The sequence below is a fragment of the Nyctereutes procyonoides genome, unplaced genomic scaffold, assembly GCF_905146905.1.
Source record: "Nyctereutes procyonoides isolate TBG_1078 unplaced genomic scaffold, NYPRO_anot_genome, whole genome shotgun sequence".
Lineage (NCBI taxonomy): Eukaryota > Metazoa > Chordata > Mammalia > Carnivora > Canidae > Nyctereutes > Nyctereutes procyonoides.
In genome coordinates, this window is record NW_026575030.1 from 26,724,973 (window position 1) to 26,745,625 (window position 20,653).

Sequence of the window (20,653 nt, forward strand, 5' to 3'; positions counted from 1 at the left end):
ATTATTAGTTATAAGCCTTTAATCAATCTTGCCTCCGTTCTTATTCTCCCATTGAAACTGCTTGTCAAGTTACAGACAACCTCTATTTTGCTAAATCCGGTAGACACTTCTTTTCATTTTACTTAGTCGATCAGCAGCAACTAGTATAGGTGATAACTCCATTCTTCTCCTACTACTCTCCTCTTCTGGCTTCCATAATACCATATAGTTGTCATGCTTCCCCCTAATTCTCTGCTTGCTCCTTCTCAGTCCCCATTGATGTCTCCTCTTAGGCCTGACCAGTTGCATTAGAATACTCAAGAACAGGATCCAGCTCTCAATTCTGAGTCTGGCTCTGAAACCACACCACCATCAGGAGTCAGCTCCTCCCTCCTCGCCTTTCACTCATTCCCACCATTTCCTTTTTTGAAGGTTCAACAGGATAAAGCAACATTATCTAGATTTAAGGAAAATAATAAGAATTCCAGGTCTTTGTCTTCTTATAAGCACAATTGTGTTTCTCTGCTTTTCTCTTGGAACTTGGCCACCAGCTCTTAAAGAACAGTGAATTAGGTTGTGGCCTCTCTCAATTTGATATTAGTAAGCATATACACTTCTGATTTTTAAAAGTTTTTGTTTATTTTGTTAGATATTGGGAGTAGAAAATTCTGTGATGCAGTTTAAAGCTACACGCTTAATCAGAAGGGTCCTAAGAATATTTAAGAACATAAATCAGACTTTCTGGTTCCCCCCCTGAAAACAGCTCAGTGGCTTCCTTTTGTGTTCAAGAGTAGGATCCAAGCTCCTCATTGTGGCTTATAAGTTACTCATGTATTTGCCAACTTCATTGGGTACTACTTTCATCCTATCTGTGGTCCAAACACATGGCTCTCACACTCGCCATTCCCGTGAGCAAAAATCCATTGGCCCTAGTGGTTCTGGGCTGCCTCCTCGTCATTCTTCAGGTGCACCTCTGCTCTCATTTCCTCTGAGAAGCCTTTCTTGATGGCTCTTCCTAAAGTAGCCTGCCTGTCCGCTCCACTCTAGTCCCACGCTCTCTTTTATTATTTATTTTTTTTCCTCGCTCTCTTTTAAACATGTTTTATTTCCTTCGTAAAAATAGGCTGCTATTATCTTATTTGTTGTTTTTCTTCCTCTGCCTTTGCTGCCTTACTGAAACTAGAATAGTTTAAAATCAATGAATGGGCAGCCCCGATGCCTTAGTGGTTTAGCGCCGACTTCAGCCCAGGGCCTGCTCCTAGAGACCCGGGATCGAATCCACATCAGGTTCCCTGCGTGGAGCCTGCTTCTCCCTCTGCCTGTGTCTCTGCCTCTCTCTCTCTGCCTCTCATGAATAAATAAAATCTTTAAAATTATTTTTAAAAAATGAATGAGTTTCTGAATTGGGAGGTTTAGGGTGAATTAGATCTATTTGTCCTGGGCAGGCGGGGGGTAGGGAGCCCATTGCATTAAATAATGCTTGAGAAGAGCTAAAAGTATGTGACTGAAGTGCCAGTTTTATGAAGGGATCTGCATTTCTTTCTGTATTGCCCTAAATTATTCTCTGCTTTTAATATATTCATTATTCTATTCTGATAATAAATTGAATGCATGCCCATTGCAGAAAATAAAAAACACTTTTCTTCCTTATCCAGTGATAAATACAATATATATTGTGGTGCAGAATCATTCATTCAGGAACTACTTGAGGTATTATTATGCATCAGGCACAGTTCTAGCAGGCATTAAACAGATGAAATCCCTACCCTTATGGCACTTTTGATCTTCTTTGCATTGCCCCCAACATAATTGGTATCACAACTTATTTAGTCTTCTAAACCAGTTATTTTCACTTACAAAATGGTGCAGACATTTCCCTATGTGATAATTCTACAACATATTTTTAATGTATATATTATATCCTACCATATGAATATGCTGTTATATATTTAACTATATCCCAAAGGTAAAAAAAATTCAGATTTTCAATTTTTCAGTATTATAAAATAATGTGAATATTCTTATACATACATTTTTAAACACATTTCATTATTTCCTTAGTGTAAATTCCTAGAATTAGAATTTCTGACTAAAGGGCATGTTTGTTTTAAAGTGTTTGGATTCAAAAAACAAAACAAAACAAAATAAAGTGTTTGGATTCAGGGCACCTGGATGGTTCAGTGGTTGAGCGTCTGCCTTTGGCTCAGGGCGTGATCCCAGGGTCCTGGGATCGAATGTCCCGTCGGGCTCCCCGCAGGGAGCCTGCTTCTCTCTCTGCCTGTGTCTCTGCCTCTTTCTGTGTCTCTCATGAATGAATAAATAAAATCTTTTGTTTTTTTTTTAATAAAGCATTTGGATTCATGTGATCCAATTGAATTCCAAAGAGATTGTAAAAGGTATATTCCCCACAACAGTGTAAAAAAGGACCCACTTAACTGCACTTTTAGCTAGGTTAGGTGCCATCTTTAAAACATTCTTTGTCTAAAAAATACTTAATTGGTATCTAATTTTTGTTTGATTTCTATTTCTTTGGCTATAAATAAATGTCCCATTCATGTTCTTGGCCTTTTTTGACTGGTTTTAAAAATTGATTTGTGGAACTTGTCGTATATTTAGGATATTAACCTGCCATGTTCACTGCAACCATTACTCTTGCTTAATCATTTACATTTTGCTAACTTTGATACTTTTAAAATATTTCATGTCAATTATACAAATATTTTCCTTAATGATTTTCACCTTTGGTATTATGCTTAAAAGAGGCTCTCCAACTCAAGATTTGTATTTTCCTATTTTATTTCTTTCTGTCTGTCTCTTTCTCTACTTAACTCTTTGTAGGTATATGTATACAGTTATGTATGTATATGTGTGCTATATGACATGGGGTAGATCCAGCTATACTCGTCCAAATAATTAAACAGTAAGTACAGCAACATTAATTGGGTGCATAGAATCTCATTGTATAGATATGTCATAATTTATTTGATCAGTCTGTGGCTGGACATTTTTGAGGTTGGAAAAGTTACCCCACTTTTTTCTCAATATAAAAATTTGACACAAATCTCCCTTTAAATTCTCCAGGCTTAGTGTCATTTCTGGATGTGTAATTTGACTATACGAGTGATTTCATTTTGGAGCAGGTTGGGTGATGACAAGGTGTGGCTCTAGTAGTAGATGACTAAAATGGAGTGGAAAGGTCATTAGAAAGGAGGAGTCCTTTGTTACTCATACATAGCTCACTCTTCCCCCAGTATCTGCCCACACTGTGTTTGGAGACTCTGAGGCTCTGCCTGGAAGAGCATCTTCTCCCTCTACTGAGCCACCTTTGTGAGTTTGGAGGTGGAACTTCTGCCCTGGTTTATCTGTCCCGTTTGCTTTCTGTTTTCAGAAATCACAAAAATCTCTGGTTTCTCTCTCTCCTGCCTTGAGTATCAAAATGGATTTACTTTGTTTAAAAAAAAAAGATTTTATTTCTTCATGAGAGACACAGAGACACAGGCAGAGGGAGAAGCAGACTCCTTGTGGGGAGCCTGATGCAGGACTCGGTCCCTAGGACCCCAGGACCATGACCTGAGCCAAAGGCAGTCGCTCAACCACTGAGCCACCTAGATGCCCCAAAATGGATTGACTTCTTTTTGTAAATCTTTCCTGTTAGGTTTTTTTTTCCTGTTAGTTTAATGGAGTTTGAGAAAAACAACTTTTTCTTTTTTTAAACAAAATTACAACACAGAATTAGGCAGACAACTTAACTTTGCCTATAGGAATCCTCTCTGTTCATAATCCCAGGCCACACTACTACTTTCTTTCTCTGATGCCGGTGTACTGCAAATTCTGCTAATGCTACGGAGGAAAAAATAGCCTTTTGAGAGCCTAATAGGGCACTGGCACACTAGTATTGCTTGCCACACATAAAAAGCACAATTTTCTCTGAGTTTTAGCCTTATGTTATTCCCAGACAACTGCCATGATGATTCAAGCACGGAAACACAGATGCCTGGCACCACAGTTGGCCATACCTCTGTGCACAAAAATATAGCTAGACATATGAGCACAAAAACATGAACACAACTGTACTTATATCCTCATGTATATATATTCACATTGATTACATAAGGGAGAAAGAAGGTAAGTGGAGGAGAGTAACACAGAATAGTAGTCAAGAAATAATATGAGGCTTTATTGTGGAGATCATTTCACCGTAGACACATATATCTATAATCATCACATTGGACACCTTACACAATGTAATATGTCAACTATATCTCAATAAAGCAGGACACACACATGTGCATATGCAGTAAATAATAGGAAGCTAATTGAAAAAAGTAAAGCATTTGCAAGAGACCAAAGAGACAAGGGAATTTGTAAAAAAAAAAAAAAAAAAAAATGGAGGAAATAGGATCATTCTCCTGGAAAGCTCAGGTATTCCTGTTTCCAATGTTTCTGAGTTTCTCCTTCACTCCTCTGTTGTAAGGTGGACTTAAAAATATTAATGTCCACATTTATTCTTTTTTAAATAATAGCTTTATTGATATATAATTCATATACCATAAGATTCACCCTTTTGAAGCATATAATTCAATGGTTTTTGGAACACAGTCGTGCACGATCACTACTATCTAATTCCAGCACATTTTCATCACCCCCAAAGAAACCTCATGTTCATTTGCATTCACTCCCCATTACCCGCCCTCCTCTGCCTCTGACATCCATGAATCAACTTCCTATCTCTATGGATTTGCCTATGCTTGATATTTCACATACAAACATGGAAAACGTGTGGCCTTTGTATCTGGCTTCTTTCACTTGCCAGAATGTTTTCAAAGTTCATCCATGTCATAATCATGGATCAGCACTTCATTCCTTTTTAGAAGTGATATTCCACTGTATACATACATCACATTTTCTTCACTGTTTTTAAAAAAATTGTGATAAAAAGCACATCACATAAGATCAATGATCATAACCATTTTTAAATTTACAGTTCAGTGGTATTAAGTACATTCACATTGTTGTGCAGCAGGCCTCTGGAACTTTTCCTCTTGCAAAACAGCAACTTGAAGCCTGCTAAACAACTTCCTATTTTCCCTACCCCAGTCCGATAGCCATCATTTTACTTTGTTTCTATGAACTTGTCTGCTTTAGATACCTTATATAAGTGGAATTATACAATATTTGTCATATTGTGAATGGCTTATTTCACTTAGCATCATGCCCTCAGGGGTAACCTATACTGTAGCATGTGATGGAACTTCCTCCCTTTATAAGACTGAATACTATTCCTTTGTATGTATTTATGATATTTTGCTTATCCATTCATCTGTCGATTATCACATTTTAAAAATCCATTCATCACTTGCTGGGCATCTTCACTGTCTCCACTTTTTGGTTATTATGCATGCTGTTGGGAACATGTGTGTATGGGTTTTTGTCAGGCCATTTATTTTCAGTTGTTTTGGGTATATACGTACGTGTGGAACTGCTGAGTCATATAAGACAGCATTTAACTTTCTTTTTTAAATTTTTATTTATTTATGATAGTCACACACAGAGAGAGAGAGGCAGAGACACAGGCAGAGAGAGAAGCAGGCTCCATGCACCGAGAGCCCGACGTGGGATTCGATCCCGGGTCCCCAGGATCACGCCCTGGGCCAAAGGCAGGCGCCAAACTGCTGCACCACCCAGGGATCCCAACATTTAACTTTTTGAAGAATTGCCATGCTGTTTTCCAAAGTGGCTGCGCCATTTTACGTTCCCACCAACAGTGTGTAGTGTTCTAGTTTTTCCACATCCTTGTCAACACTTGTTATTGTCTTCTTGATTACAGCCATTCTAGTGGGTGTGAAGTGGTATCTCACCTTGGTTTTGATTTCCATTTCCCTAATGATGAATGATGTCACATTTATTCTTTAATTGGAAGAGGGGAGGGGATAGGTCCAGGAAAAATGGCCTAGTTCCTTTACTTTCTGTTACTGTGATATCGGCGTGGTGGGGAATGTAGTGAGGGAGGATCATTAGGATTGCTCAGGTAAAACAGAATATTAATGCTGTTGATAATAATAGCACTAAAATAGTAAGAGCTAACAGTACCAGGCACTATTCTGAGTGCTTTTACATGTTATCTCATTTAACACTTGGAACACTCGCACCTCCATCTCTCTCTGTTTTTTAAAAAAGATTTATTTATTCATGAGAGAGAGAGAGAGAGAGGCAGAAAGAGAAGCAGGTTCCCTAAGTCCCAATGTGGGGCTCCATCCCAGAACCCCAGGATCATGACCTAAGCCAAAGGCAGACACTTAACCGACTGAGCCACCCAGGTCCTCTCACACCTCACATGTATAGGAATATCTCCTTCTTCAGAAGAATCCTTGGAGGATTCCTTCAAAGGGGATCCTATCTTTTGATCTCTGGTTGTTCTGACATTTTTCTTCCACGTGGCCATCTGTGTCCTCTCTCAGCCCTACTCTGAAAAGGCCTTCCCTGAGACTCCACTTTCCTTCCTAGCTGACAGCTCATTCCACCTAGATTCTCACCGTTAGTGTTTACTCCGGACCTGGGATTACTTCTTACCACTTAAGGACTAAGAAGTGAATACATTTTTAGCTGACTGATCTTCTCCACTAGACAGCTCTTTTAGCAGAGAGCCCGAGTAACGGAAAGTGAGACCTGATCTACTGTGTTATTCCTTCTTCTTTCAGTCCTGTGTGTTCATACAGGATTATGGGGCCATACCAAGCTCATCCCCTTTGGTCCACTGCCTCACTGCAAAAGTTCAAAATGACAGTTGTGAAATGTATCACAGAAAGCCAATGAGAAGGGCTGAAATGCCTGGAGTGGGCTGGCCTGAAGTGTCCTGCTTTGAGAAGTATGTTACAGCTGTCTGGTGTTAGGGTGGAAGCCAGTGAACTAAATTTAATACTTAATTTCAGACGTTACTGATAACATCCAAGTTTTTGAACACTAATAACTTATGGGTTGTTTTGTTCAACTGACAGATTAATTATAACCTTAGTCACGTCACCAACTTTTCTTGTAAGTTCTTTAGCTTTCACCTGGTTTTGCTAGCCCACAATCAACAGACAAGCTGCTTATCTGAGTGGATGACATTTAGTGAGTTTGAGCCCATGCACATTTTGTGGACAACTGAGCTCTGAAGTTATCTATCAGCAGGAGATTTTTTTGGTATAATTATTAGAAATGAAATTCAGGTATAAAAAAATAGGATTTGTGCTTGACAGTTCAAACAGAAACTTAATTCATTGTAATGCAACCACATAATCACACCGAGACACCAGTATAAAGAATCAAATCTGCTTTATGTTCAAACAAATGTTAAACAACAGGTTCAGCTTACAAAAATAGTATTAGATGATCATCTCAGTTATGATTGCTGGGCAGATACTCTCATATCAGACAGATCATGTTAAGGCTTTTTACTTTTAAATACCAGTTACACTGGTTACACATTCCATACAATGTGGATACTCTTCAGGGGATAAAGGTAATGAGGAAATGTGATTTTCCTCTCCCACAGGTGTGTACATAGTAATATAACATGTTTGAATTCTGTTGTAGGTTAAAAATCAGAGGAGAGCTGTTCTGAGGATTAGATTAAATCCCATCTACTAAGGGCAAAATATAACAGGCAGGGTCAAAGAGGAAAATAGTAAAAATATATCAGAGGTATTAAGAGATGAGAAAAAGAGATTACAACAACCACTTTCCATTGAGAGAGAGGTAAAAAAAGGCTGTTAAAATTGTTTTCCACATATTTTGATTGAAAATTTTATAAACAGCTTGGAGACATGATAGCGTTGTATGCTTTATAAGAGCTATGTATAAATTGCTCATATTCATTTCTTGATCCTCCTTGGGATCTGAGAACCAGTTATTGTGCAGTGCTTTGGAGGAATGAGTACGAAATACCAATACATGGGTAAGTATAACATGTATATATTTTGTATGATTAGTCAGAGGTGTCCATAACTACTATGTGAATTTTTGAAGTAGATATCCTATAGATTTTTACTGAAAAGTTAAGAACATATTTAGGCAAAGTCACTACCAATGACCATTCAAAAATCATTTTTCACAGTAAGAGACAGAACATAGTGTTGATACTGAGAGTTGTAAACAATGTTGAGGAGAAATTCACTCTCTGTAGGTTTCACTTTTGTCTCTGTTTTCTATCATTTCCTGTACCTGAGGAGAATGAAAAAGAATTTTTTTCCACTTGCAATTTTGGTCAACTTGGAATTTCCATATCTTGTGAAGTTAAAATATACAGAAATTTAAAATACAAAAGTCCTTGTACTGACCTAGTACAAATAATTTAGACTTTGATAAGTCAAAAATACCTGTCGTAATTTCAGGGGAACCATTTAAAATATATTTTTAAAAGGTTTGCTTATTTATTTGAGAGAGAGGGAGAGGTAGAGAGAGCAGGGTGGAGGGGCAGGAGATAAAGTGTCAAGCAGAGTCCAAGCTGAGTTCAGAGCCCCATGCAGGGCTCAATCTCGTAACCCTGAGATCACAACCTGAGCCAACACCAAGAGTCAGATGCTTAACCAACTGTGCAGCCAGGTGTCCCCATTAAAAAATATTAAAAAGAATTATTAGAGCAGTGGCTCTATTCTGTATGATACTGTAATTATAGATACATTTCATATATATTTGCCAAAACCTATAGAATTTACAACACAAAGAGAGAATCCTAATGTAAACCATGGACTTTAGTTAATATTAATAATATATCAGTATTAGCTCATCACTGTAAGAAATGTACCATGCCAACTCAAGGTGTCAATCATAGGGGATTCTAGGGGTGGACAATGGGGAAAGGAGAGGAAATAAATGGGATCTCAAGGTACTTTCTGTTTAATTCTTCTGCAAACCTAAAAACTACTCTAAAAATATAGTCTATCAATTTTTTGAACTCACCCTAATGGGAAACCAACAAAAACATTTCAGAATGTATAACTTCTAAACTAATAGAAAAATGGAGTCATAAAAGAAGGCAAAAAGTAGAGGAAAAGAAACGGAAGAAGTAGAACAAATAGCATATGCTTGGACAATAGATGTAAACCCAATTATATCTTTAATAACATCAAATATAAATGGGCTAAAATTAAAAGCTTGTCAGGTTTGAATAATGATAAAAACTTATAATATATGCTATTTATAAGAAAGACATCTAAAACTTAAAGACAAAGTAAAGTTAAAAGGATATCATATCATTTAAAAATTGACTAAAATAAATCTGACACAGCTATAACAATAACTGAACAGAGTTGTCAGAGTTCACGATATATCCCTTAATGATATCAAGTTCAAGTAACCAGAAAGTTATAAGAATTCTAATTCACACATACCTAATAACATAACCTTAACTACATACACAGAGCATAAATTAACAGAACTAAAGGAGATAGGCAATCTCAGAATCATATCAGCAGACTTGAACAACGTATTTAGCAAACTTGATCTAATGGACATATTTAGAATACTTTCTAATAATTGCAGAATAAAGTTTTTCAACCCTAATTAACTCATTTACGGTTAGCAATGTGTTGTATCATAAAGCAAATCAACACATTTCAAAAATTTAAAATCTTATTTTATGAGTAAAGGGCAATTGACTTAGAAATCATTAACCAAAAGGCAATTAGAAAATCCAGTATTTGATAGTTTATATAAATAATATTCCTAAGCCCTTGAGTTGAAGAAGAAACATAATGAAAATTGGAAACTATTTTGAACTAAAGAAATGGAAATACCAAATACTTAAACTTATGTGATAAAACCTTAAATGCATATGTTTTATACAAAAAAAGTAAGAGCTGCTTCTATATGCAAGAAGAAGCACTTACAAAATGAATTCTGCAAATAACACCTATACACTATGAACAAAAATCAATTGATGTGATATACCACCTTCATAAAATGAAGCATAAAAATAACATGATTGTCTTAATAGATCCAGAAAAAGCATTTGACAAAATTTAGCACCCTCTCATGATTAAAAATTGTCAAAACAGTAAGAAATAGAAGGAAGTCACCTCAACATAATAAAGGCCATCTATAAAAGGCTCACAGTTAACATCATACTCAGTGGTGAAAACCTGAAAGCTATTCCTCTAAGTTCAGGGACAAGAAAACAGACCCCCTCCTCTTGCCATTTGAACATAGTACTGGGAGTCCTAGCCAGAGCAATGAGGCAAGGAAAAGAAATAAAAGGCATCCAAATAAAAAAGGAAGAAGTAAAATCACCTTTTCCACTTAAAATGGATTGCAATTTCTAGGTTTTTGTAAGAGAAACATTTTAGACCATAGTCTGAATATTGTGAATGGTATGTTGTGTAGATTGAGTTCTGTCATTATTTCTCTAATGAATGTTGAAATAGGAAAAAAAATTCTAAAATTTTTTTTTTAATTTTTATTTTTATTTATGATAGTCACAGAGAGAGAGAGAGAGGCGCAGAGACATACATAGGCAGAGGGAGAAGCAGGCTCCATGCATTGGGAGCCCGATGTGGGACTCGATCCTGGGTCTCCAGGATCGCGCCCTGGGCCAAAGGCAGGCGCCAAACTGCTGCGCCACCCAGGGATCCCTCTAAAATTCTTATAGAACCACAAAAGACCTTGGATAGCCAAATCAAGCTGGAGAAAGAACAGAGATGGAGGCATCACACTTCTTTATTCCAAAATACATTACCAAGGCACAGTAATAAAAACGATATGGTACCAGAATAAAGACAGATATATAGAACAGAATATAGAGCCCAGAAATAAATCCATACATATACAGTCAACTGATCTTCAACAGGGTGCCAAAGCTACACAGAAGGAAAGGAAACTCTTCAACAAATGGTGCTGGGAAAACTGTTTACATACAAAAGAATGAAACTGGATCCTTAATAAAAATAATCAAAATGGTATAAAGACTTAAACATAAGACTTAAAACTGTAAAATTCCTAGAAAATAATGTAGAGGGAAAGCTTCATGACATTGGTCTTGGCAATTATTTCATGGATGTGACACACAAAGCATATGCAACAAAAAAAATGAGACTACACCAAACTAAAAGTCTTCCACACAGCAAAAGAAACAACACAGTGAACAGGAAACTTACAAAATGGGAGAGAATATTTGCAAACCATATATTTGATAGAGGATTAATTCCAAAATATGTTTTGTAACACTGACAACTCAAAAGTAAAAAAAAAAAACAACCTAATTTAAAAATGGGCTAAGGACTTGAATACACATTCTTCAAAGAAGGCATACAAATGACCAACAGTATATGTATATGAAAAATATTCAATGTCACTAATCATCAGGGAAATGCAAATCAAAAACCACAACAAGACATCATCCAACACCAGCTGGGATAACTATTACTAAAACAACAAAGACAATAAATGTAGGTAAGGATGTGGAGAAATTGGAACTTTTGCACACTATTGGTGGGAATGCAAAAAGAATGTAGCCACTGTGGAAAAAAATATGGAGAATACTCAACAAATTAAAAATAGAACCAGAAATTCTAATAATTCTAATAATTGCAGAATAAAGTTTTTCAACCCTAATTAACTCATTCACGGTTAACAATGTGTTGTATCATTGTTAAATTCCACTTCTGGGTTGCTTTATTTATTCAAAAGAATTGAAATCAGGATCTTGAAGAGAGATGTTCATTGCAGTATGATTCATAGTAGTCAAGATGTGGAAACAAAATGTCAATCAACAGATAAATGGATAAAGACAATGTGGTATATCCACATAATGAAATACCATTCAGTTTCAAAAAAGAACAAAGTTCTGCAATATGTGACAATATGGATGAATAAAGACATTATGCTAAGTAAAATAACCCAGTCACAGAAAGACAAATACTGCATACTACTTACATGAAGTATTTAAAGTACAGATTCATACAATCAAAGAGTAGTGGTTGCCAGGGGTTAGGAAAAGGGGGAAATGGGGAGTTGCTAATTAATGGGCATAAAGTCTCAGTTAAGCAAGATCAATAAACTCTAGAGATCTACTATACAACCTTGTACCTATATTCAATATAATGTATGATTCACTTAATAACTTGTTAAGAGAACAGATTTAATGTTAAATGTTCTTACCACAATAAAACTTTAAAAATAAATGGAAGAGACAATGAACAGATGCCAACTCCAAGATGATCCAATTTTGATATTATTAGATAAGCATTTTAAGGCTGTTACTATAGCTGCATTCAATGAAGTAAAGGAAAATATACTGGAAATCAAAGAAAATATAAAATATACCAGAAGATAAATAGCAAATAAAGAAAAGGACCAAACAGAAATTTTAGGACTGAAAAATAAAAAATTCACTGGATGGGCTTAATAGGGAATATAGATGACAGAAGAAAGAGTCATTGAACTTGAAAATAGAGCCAAGCAGTTCTTTGACCTGGAGAACAAGAAAACCAGAAAGAAATGAAGAGAACTTTGGAGAATCTGTGGGATAATATCAAAAGGTCTATCATAAGGTTAATTTGAGTATTGAAAAGAGGGACAGAGAGAGAGAACAGGACAGGAAAATATCTGAAGAAACTGTGGCAGACAACTTCCAAAATTTGGTAAAAGATCTAAATTTATAAGATTTAAGCAGTTCAGCTAACCCCCCCATCATAAATTCCAATGAACATCATGGTAAAACCTCTGGAAACTAAAGAAAATGAGATTATGAAGGCAGTTAGAGAAAAATGGCACATTATATACAGGTAACAACAACTTGGATGACTGTGGGTTTCTCATCCAAAAGTATAAAGGCCAGGAAGTAGTGAAACCACATTTTTAAGAGCTGGACAAGTCAATTCAGAATTCTATATCCAGCAAAAATGTTCTACAAGAAAGAATAAGTCATAGATTACCAGGTAAAAGAAAACAATAAGAGTATTCTTTGCCAGTAGTGCTGCAGTACAAAAAATGCTGGAAGAAATTTTTCAGGTTGAAAGGAAATAATTTCAGAGAGAAACATGGAAATTCACAAATGAAAGAAGAATATTAGATATAGAAATTATCTGGATAAATGCAAAGATTACTTTTTTTTCTCTTGAGTTCCTTAGAACACATATGATTATTTAAAGCCAAAATTATAAATTTATTATAAAAAAATAAAGCCAAAATTATGAGATGCCTGGGTGGCTCAGTGGTTGAGCATCTGCTTTTGGCTCAGGTTGTGACCCTGGGGTCCTGGGATCCTGTGACTCAGGTCTCTGCAGGGAGCCTGCTTCTCCCTCTACCTATGTCTCTGCCTCCCTCTGTGTCTCTTGTGAATAAATGAAATATTAAAAAAATAAAATAAAGCCAAAATTATTGTCTTGTGAGGGTTTTCACTTATGTAGGAAAGTGATAGACAAATTTAACATAAAAGAATAGATGGGACTAGAGGACTCTATATGATTATAAAGCTTCCCTTTCATGTGTAGTGACACAGTATCAATTTTATACTGTGAAAGGTTAGGGGTATATATTGCAATCCCTAGAGCATGCACTAAAAAATAATAGGTATAGCCAAAAGCCAATACACAAATTAAAGTAGGATAGTAAAATTATTCAAATAATCCAAGAGAAGGCAATAAAAGTGGAATGGAAGAATAAAAGAGACAAAAGGAAAACAAATAATAAAATGAGAGCTCTAAATTCAACCATACTGATATTTAGGTTAAATACTAAAGGCCTAAACCAGGGGTTGGCAAACTTTTTCTGAAAAGAGCTGAATAGTACATATTTGAGGCATTGCAGGACACAAACTATCTGCTGCTCCTGCTGCTGAATCTTCCTCCTCCTTCCCCTCTTCTTGTACTTTTCTTCTCCTTCTTCCTCTCCTTTCTCTTCCTCCTTCTCATTCTCTTCCTCTGTCCCCTTCTAACCACTTTAAAAGGGCAAAATTTTTCTAACCTTGTGGGCCATTTAAAACCAGTTTTTAATGGTTTAAAACCAGTGGTCCATAGTTTGCCTACTCTTGTTCTAAATGGTTCACTTAAAAAGCAGAGCTTATCAGAAAGGATAAGAAAGACCCAATTCTGTGGCATCTACAAGAGGCACAATTTAAATATAAAGCATAGATGGGTTGAAGAAAAGTGGATGAAAAAAATATACCAAGTAAACTGTAAGATATGAAGGCTGGACTGGCCATATAAATATGGGAGAAAATAGACATCAAGGTAAAGAATATTACCAAAGAGAAAGATGGTCATTCATAATGATAGAAGAGTCAATTAATCAGAAAGACATAATAATCATAAATGCGCATATATCTTACTGTTTTCAGAAAATTTCCTGGCCTTAGCACAGGAAAAGAGAACCCAAAAGGAACTCTGCAGACCTTTGAGTTAAGAAAATGGAGCTGAGATCCTGGGGAAACCAAGACAGTTATAGTTCACAAACCAGAGATGGGAGAATGGTACAGAAAGTGCTCTGGAGATCTGCAGAAGGTCCCTGTCAAGTAAGGTATCCCCTGCATAGACCAGTGCATGTGTGTAAGAAAACTACCAGAGGCCATGGAAAGAACCAAGTGAGGAATAGTGCCTATTACCACCAGTCAAACTGGAAAACCTCATGATTCATGGATTGAATACTCAAAGAGTCTTGCCTCAGGAGTGGGAAATAATTAGCCCTAGACTGAAAACTCTTCTGTTCCTCTAAAAAATCTTAAAAGCAAAATCTGAAAAGATCAAGCTGTTTCCAAGTAAATTAGCTGGGCCCCAAAATAAAGTCCAAGAATATTTTACAAAAAAAAAAAAAAATCCAGCACCCACCAAAGCAAAATTCATAATATCTTACATGAATTAAAAATTGTCAGGCATATACCTACAACTAATACAATGTTATGTGTAAATTATATCTCAATAAAAAAATTACCAGACATATAAAGAGGCAGGAAAATTAAAACTGTTATTATAACTATATTCTCTATGTGCAAAAAGTAAAGAAGAGATATCATCACTCTGAAAAGACACAAACTAAACTCCTCTAAAAATGTCTGCTAAAAATGTCTGCTAAAAAGACATTAGCGTTCAACACTTTAAAAATGCTCACTTCGTGATAACCCATGGAGTTGTACTTGTTTTGTTTTGTATGCATGTACATGTGCTGTATTTTATAAGAAACAGAATTAAAACTTGTTCTCTTTCTCCTATGACATACCTGGCCCAGCATAAAACTGAGGGGGTCTTCTGGCTTTTCAAAGACTAAGTTTTCAGTGATCTGCTGAGAGAGAGCATAAGGCATCACGTTATGGTTCTGAACTAAAGGTATATGGTCAGGTTCTAGCTGAAGTCATCTCTTGCACTAACCTAGCACCGCAGCCTTTTAAAGAAATTCATGGACCTCTACAAAGTGACAAATTGCTTTCTTACTATTGATAAGATTAGGCAAAAGATATAGAGCAGGGTTAATGAATAAAATCATTCATCTCTGTTTTATATGAGGAACCCGAGATTCACTGAAGTTAATTAACTTTCTTCAAATCACAAAGATGAGAAGTAGCAAAGTTAGGCTGGAGCTCTGGGTTAACAGGTTGCATAATCTGTGCTCTCACCTCAATACTCTACATCTTTAAACTTTAACTTTTCTAGTTTAAATGTGGTTTTTTTTTTCCAGTTTAAATGTTTTGAGGTGGGCCATTCTCATTTTACACCTTTCTAACCACAAAGTTACTACATGTACATACACATGCATTGCTGGGTAATAATATTAACATAGAAATAAACATGTCAGGCAAACAAAACCCACCAAACAACAAAGAGGTCATAAATGTAATCACTTCTTATAATTCTATATTGAGCACGGAAATAGCATACTTTCAAGGAGGTTCCAGCCCCATATCTTGCGGTCAATAATATTTGCAATTTCAAGAATTAAAAGCAACTTTTAACTACTTCTTTTTCTCCCTAAAGAATACAGGCTTTTAGGTGGTCAGATTGGTGGTCATCTTTTGAAAGTATTATATTGCTGCCTGAAAAAACTTTTTTTCCTCTCCTTTTCAATTGACAATATTTTGTCCTTCCCTCCCAGTCTGGCTCAAGCTTTAACCCTTGGCCAACTTTTTCCCTATCAGTTACCCTGTCTGATCCCTAATCCCTCTGAAGGGCTTCATATCACACTAACTAGCATTTCTTGGTGTTTGCTTTTTAAATTTTATTTATTTATTTGAAAGAGAGAGAGAGAGAGATTGCACACATGACTGGGGAGAGGAACAGAGGGAGAGGGAGAAGCAGGCTCTCCACTGCGCAGGGGGCCCTACCCAGGGCTCAATCCTGAGATCATGACTTGAGCTGAAGGCAGACCCTAAACCGACTGAGTGCCCCCTAAGCCCCGCCCCCTTTCTTTGGTGTTTATAATTTACTACTTTTGGTTAATACCTCTCAGTGCACTTACTGACTTCTCAATGAGATTATAACGCTTTTATAACAAAGGCCCATTCTTGTACCTCTAAAAGCCAGGTCCAAGTTTGTTTTTTTAACATTGTAATTACTGTAAAACTCACTGTTAAAGAATGAGGTTGAGAGGTTTACCTGGAATATCTGCAGAATGTGGTGCTTCTCCATGTATCGTAGTGAAACTTGATAGGGATCTTCATATACAATAGGAGGGAACTGCCTCCTGTAAGTTTGATTGTATCCAAAAGATTTCCTTCCTCCTTGGTATTCTGAAATCTCATCCTGAAATAGAAATATTCCCCCCAGAGAGTCTTTTTAATAAATCAAAAAGCCCCAGGAAGTTTTGTTGTAATTGTTGCCTTTATCAGTGGCACCTGGTGTTGATGGGACCTGAACACCAGGAGTTGGAGGAAAGACACACTATGATGACAAATCTGACTGATCCTCCTGGCAATGTAATGCACCTCGAGTCCCGGGAGATACCTTATGCATCTCTAATCTACTTCAAATACTTTTCTCTTCACAGGGATCTCCAAAAGACTCCAGATTCCTTTCCTTTGCTGGAAGCCCAGAGAGGGGAAATGACTTAGGAAAGCAACAGAACCAGGACTTGAACCCTGAATCCTGGCTCATTCGTCCCTCCTGAATGGCTTTCCTGTAACAGAGAGGGCAACACATCTCCCACCCTTCTCCTGCCTTTCCTGAATCTCCTGACTTCCTGACTAAACTATCACGTGTTGGTTTATTCCTCATCTTTGATCCAGCATGTGCCTTCTCCCTGCCCCCATACTACCAAACAGGCCCTTGGCTTGGCCTCCAGTGTCCCAGGTGGTCATCAAATGCCCCTTTAACTTACAGGCTTGGTTTCTGCGGCTTCAGTTTTTTCTCGACTGATTATATAGTCCAACTTGGATGAGATACAGGGGAATCTTTGGGAGTAGAATTGGTCTTTTGCTTGCAAATTACTGGTGAATGTGGCATCACAGGCGTCCAATCCTTTCAGACCGGTTACACTTTCAGTGTCAGATTCAGCTGAAGTCCAGGAATTGTCTCGGTCTATTTCTTCGGTCTCAAATTTGCAGGGTTCTACTCTGGGTTCAGGCTCTTTGTATTCCTTACTGTAACCCAGTTGGCTAAATATTTTGTCATCATATGGGCCGGGCGCTCCGTAGTCAGCCAGGAAGTCTTCTTTGTAATTCTCTCCATCCATTGAGGGGTCAGCCTGGTCATTGCCGTCATCCTTGTCAGCTGCAAGGTGCTGAGCACTGCTATGGGCTTGCTCAGCTGCTTGCTCTTCAACTAGCTCAGGGGCTTCCTCATCCACGTCTGGGTAGGTCTTTATAAGCGTTCTGGGGTCACCTTGGATAGATGGTCTATGACCAGTCTTTTCAGAAGTTCTTCGCTCAACCAGTCCAGACAATCTGCTGCCAATCTGTTCAGAAGTTCTTCGGTCATCCTGGCTGGACGTTCTGGGGCCAACCTGTTCGGGGGCTCCTTGCTCAGGCGCAGCAGAGCTTCTGCCGACGACCTGCTCAGACGTTCTCTGGCTGGGCTGGGTAGACGGTCTGTGGTTAATCTGCTCGTAGGCTCCTCGTTCAGTCTGGCTGGACCTCCTGCTGTCGGTCTGCCCGGAAGCTCGTCCCTCGGCCTGGCTGGGCCGTCTGTGTTCCATCTGTCCATCAGTTCTTTGTTCCAGCGGAAGAAGCATCTGGCTGTTAGTCTCTTGAGCACCCCCAGGGCCGGTCTGGCTGGACGTGCTGCCATCCGTCTGTCCGTGCGCTCTTTGGTCACCCTGATCAGATGCCTGGCGCCCAGGAGGTTCGGACTCCCTGCGGTCAGTCTGTCCAGACATTCCCTGCGCAGCCTGCTCAGCCGTTCTGGGGTCAGTCTGCTCATCTACCTCTTCTTCATCATCCTGGTCCCGCCAGGTGTCTTGCTGGCCATCCGTGCGGCTGTCATCTGGGGCCTTGGCTGTGCTCTCGGGACCCAAGGATTCTGCGGGAGGTTCTTCCATGATCCGCACTCTGCACCCCTCCACCCCAGGCGGGTCTAGGAGGCCGGAAGTCGCGGGGCGGGGCGGGGCTGGTCTCCTAGGTGACGTCGCGCCCACGGGCTTTGTTCCGCCCCCAGGGCGCCTGCTCTTCCGGTGCGCGTGCGCAGAGGCGGCTTGCGCCCTGCACGTGGGAAAAGCGCGCTTCCGGTGAGCGGAAGGTGATGGCCGCGTGCGGCGTCGCCCCAGCCCAGCGTCGAGGCCCCGCGTGCTGGGACTCGGTGCCGACGGTCCGACCCCCCACGGGTAGAGGTTCCCCGCCGGTGCGTGAAACGGGGTCGCCCAGGGAGCTAGCGGCGGAGGCCGCTGGCCAGTCAGGTCCCCCCCCTCGGGCCTGCAGCGCTGCTAGCTCCCCCCCCCCACCCCCGATGTAGCAGGTGTGGATTGTTCTGTTTTTTTCTCCTTTAACTTTTTTTTTTTAACTTTTTTTATTCATGAGAGACACAGAAAGAGAGGCAGAGGGAGAAGTAGGCCCCACGCAGGAGCCCAACGCGGGACTGGATCCCGGGTCTCCAGGGTCACGCCCTGGGCGGAAGGCGGCGCTAACCGCTGAGCCACCCGGGCTGCCCCGCCTTTTCCTTTTTTTTTCCTCCCCCTTTTCCTTTTTTTTTTTTTTTTTAAAGAAGCCATTTAAAAAAATCCTGCCTGTAGCAGCAGTGCCTGTGGTGTTTTCAGGGGCCCCTGGAAGAGCTAAGTCCTCCTAACGCACCTGTCAGCGAGACCCCGGTCAGGTGGCACCTTCCTCGCGATCAGCGTGTGGGCTGGGGAGATGCGCTCCCCCGCCGCGTGCTCACCACCTCGCAGCCCTGCGCGCCCACTGCCGCGGGACCACCCCGCTCTGTCTCCAGGGACAGGTGAGCAGCTGATTGCTCCCCTTTGGGGGAAGAGCTGGCTTGGCTCTTGGGAACTTGGGGCTGTGCAAGCCCTAAGGTGTGTGTGTGTGTCTGTTTTGTTTTCTGTTCTCTCCTCTCTGTTTTACCCGAATTACGCATCCATGGCTGGAAGTCTACAGGGAAGATTGGAGATCCCGTGAGAATGAGTCTTCCAAGCACTCCATGTAATGGACTTAGAGCAGAAGGAAGGAAGGTTAGGGTTAGGACCTAGGATCCCAGAAAAAAAAAAAAAAAAAAAAAAAAAAAAGGAGTATAAGAAAGGTGGGGGAGGATGGGAAAAGGAATATCTAACACGTGGGAAATTTGAAACCTGATGGTGGCCGCTGTGGTCTGGCTTTCGAGATGTGACCGCCCCTTTCTGAAAGAAGCTTTAGGAACCCACTTGAGGCCTGCATGCCCCTTCCTTTCAAGAGGAGGGCAGTTCAGAGGTGGTGACTGATGAGACATTTGTCTGACCCTTCGAAGCCTGGAGTCTCTGAGGCAAGCCAACAGTTGGTAATAGAATACCAGATACGCCTTTTTTTTTTTTTTTAAGATTTTATTTATTTATTCATGAGCGAGGCAGAGACACAGGCAGAGGGAGAAGCAGGCTCCATGCAGGGAGCCCGACGTGGGACTCGATCCGGGGTCTCCAGGATCAGGCCCTGGGCCGAAGTCGGTGCTAAACCACTGAGCCACTAGGGCTGCCCGGGATTCGCCTTTAATTGCATTCAGTAATGAGGTAACACTTAAGATCCAAACACAGATAGCTAAAAAAACAAAACAAAACAACCCACAGCTGTGATCAAGAGAGAAGGAGAGAGTGATGCCATACTTAGGAGCCAAAAGGAGAACCTAGGTACACCGAAGTAAAATAAGTTCTGTAACAGTTCCCAGAACATAGTAGGTGCTCAAGGTGCGTTTGCTGAGTATAAAGGTATGAAGCATCTACCTCAGTTATTTATCTAAGAATGTGTAGAGCAAATAGACTTTGCCTTTGTAGTAAAATAGGGTTGATGGGCTATGGTTTACAATTTCAAAGGAGCAGTAGTTTTGTAGAATTTTTCTATTTATGAATTTGAATTCAATGGCTGTAGAAAAGTAAGAAAAACAAACATAAAGAAAAATCAAATAAAATTGCCCAAACACCTTTATTAATATTTAAATGTATATTCTCCTAGAATTTCCCCCACTCACATCTATATATCTAATAGCTATAGTTATGTGTGTATTTGACAAAAGAGAATCAAACTGCGTTTGTTCGGTAAACTGCATTTTTTCATTTAATACCGTGGTATAAATTTCTTCTTTGTCAATAAATGTAATCT

At 39.2% G+C, this 20,653-nt stretch overlaps 1 protein-coding gene across 1 annotated transcript in view; it reads right to left on the bottom strand.

Moving 5' to 3' along the window:
• Positions 1 to 18,417, bottom strand: part of TEX55 (testis expressed 55) — a 29,764-nt gene extending 11,347 nt beyond the window's left edge. The window contains exons 1-3 of the mRNA XM_055316021.1: positions 17,260 to 18,417; positions 16,539 to 16,685; positions 15,169 to 15,231 (exon numbers count right to left, since the gene is read on the bottom strand). Coding sequence (XP_055171996.1) covers positions 15,169 to 15,231; positions 16,539 to 16,685; positions 17,260 to 18,417 — 1,368 coding nt within the window. The remainder of the gene's footprint in view (positions 1 to 15,168; positions 15,232 to 16,538; positions 16,686 to 17,259) is intronic.
• Positions 18,418 to 20,653: the final 2,236 nt, after the last annotated feature.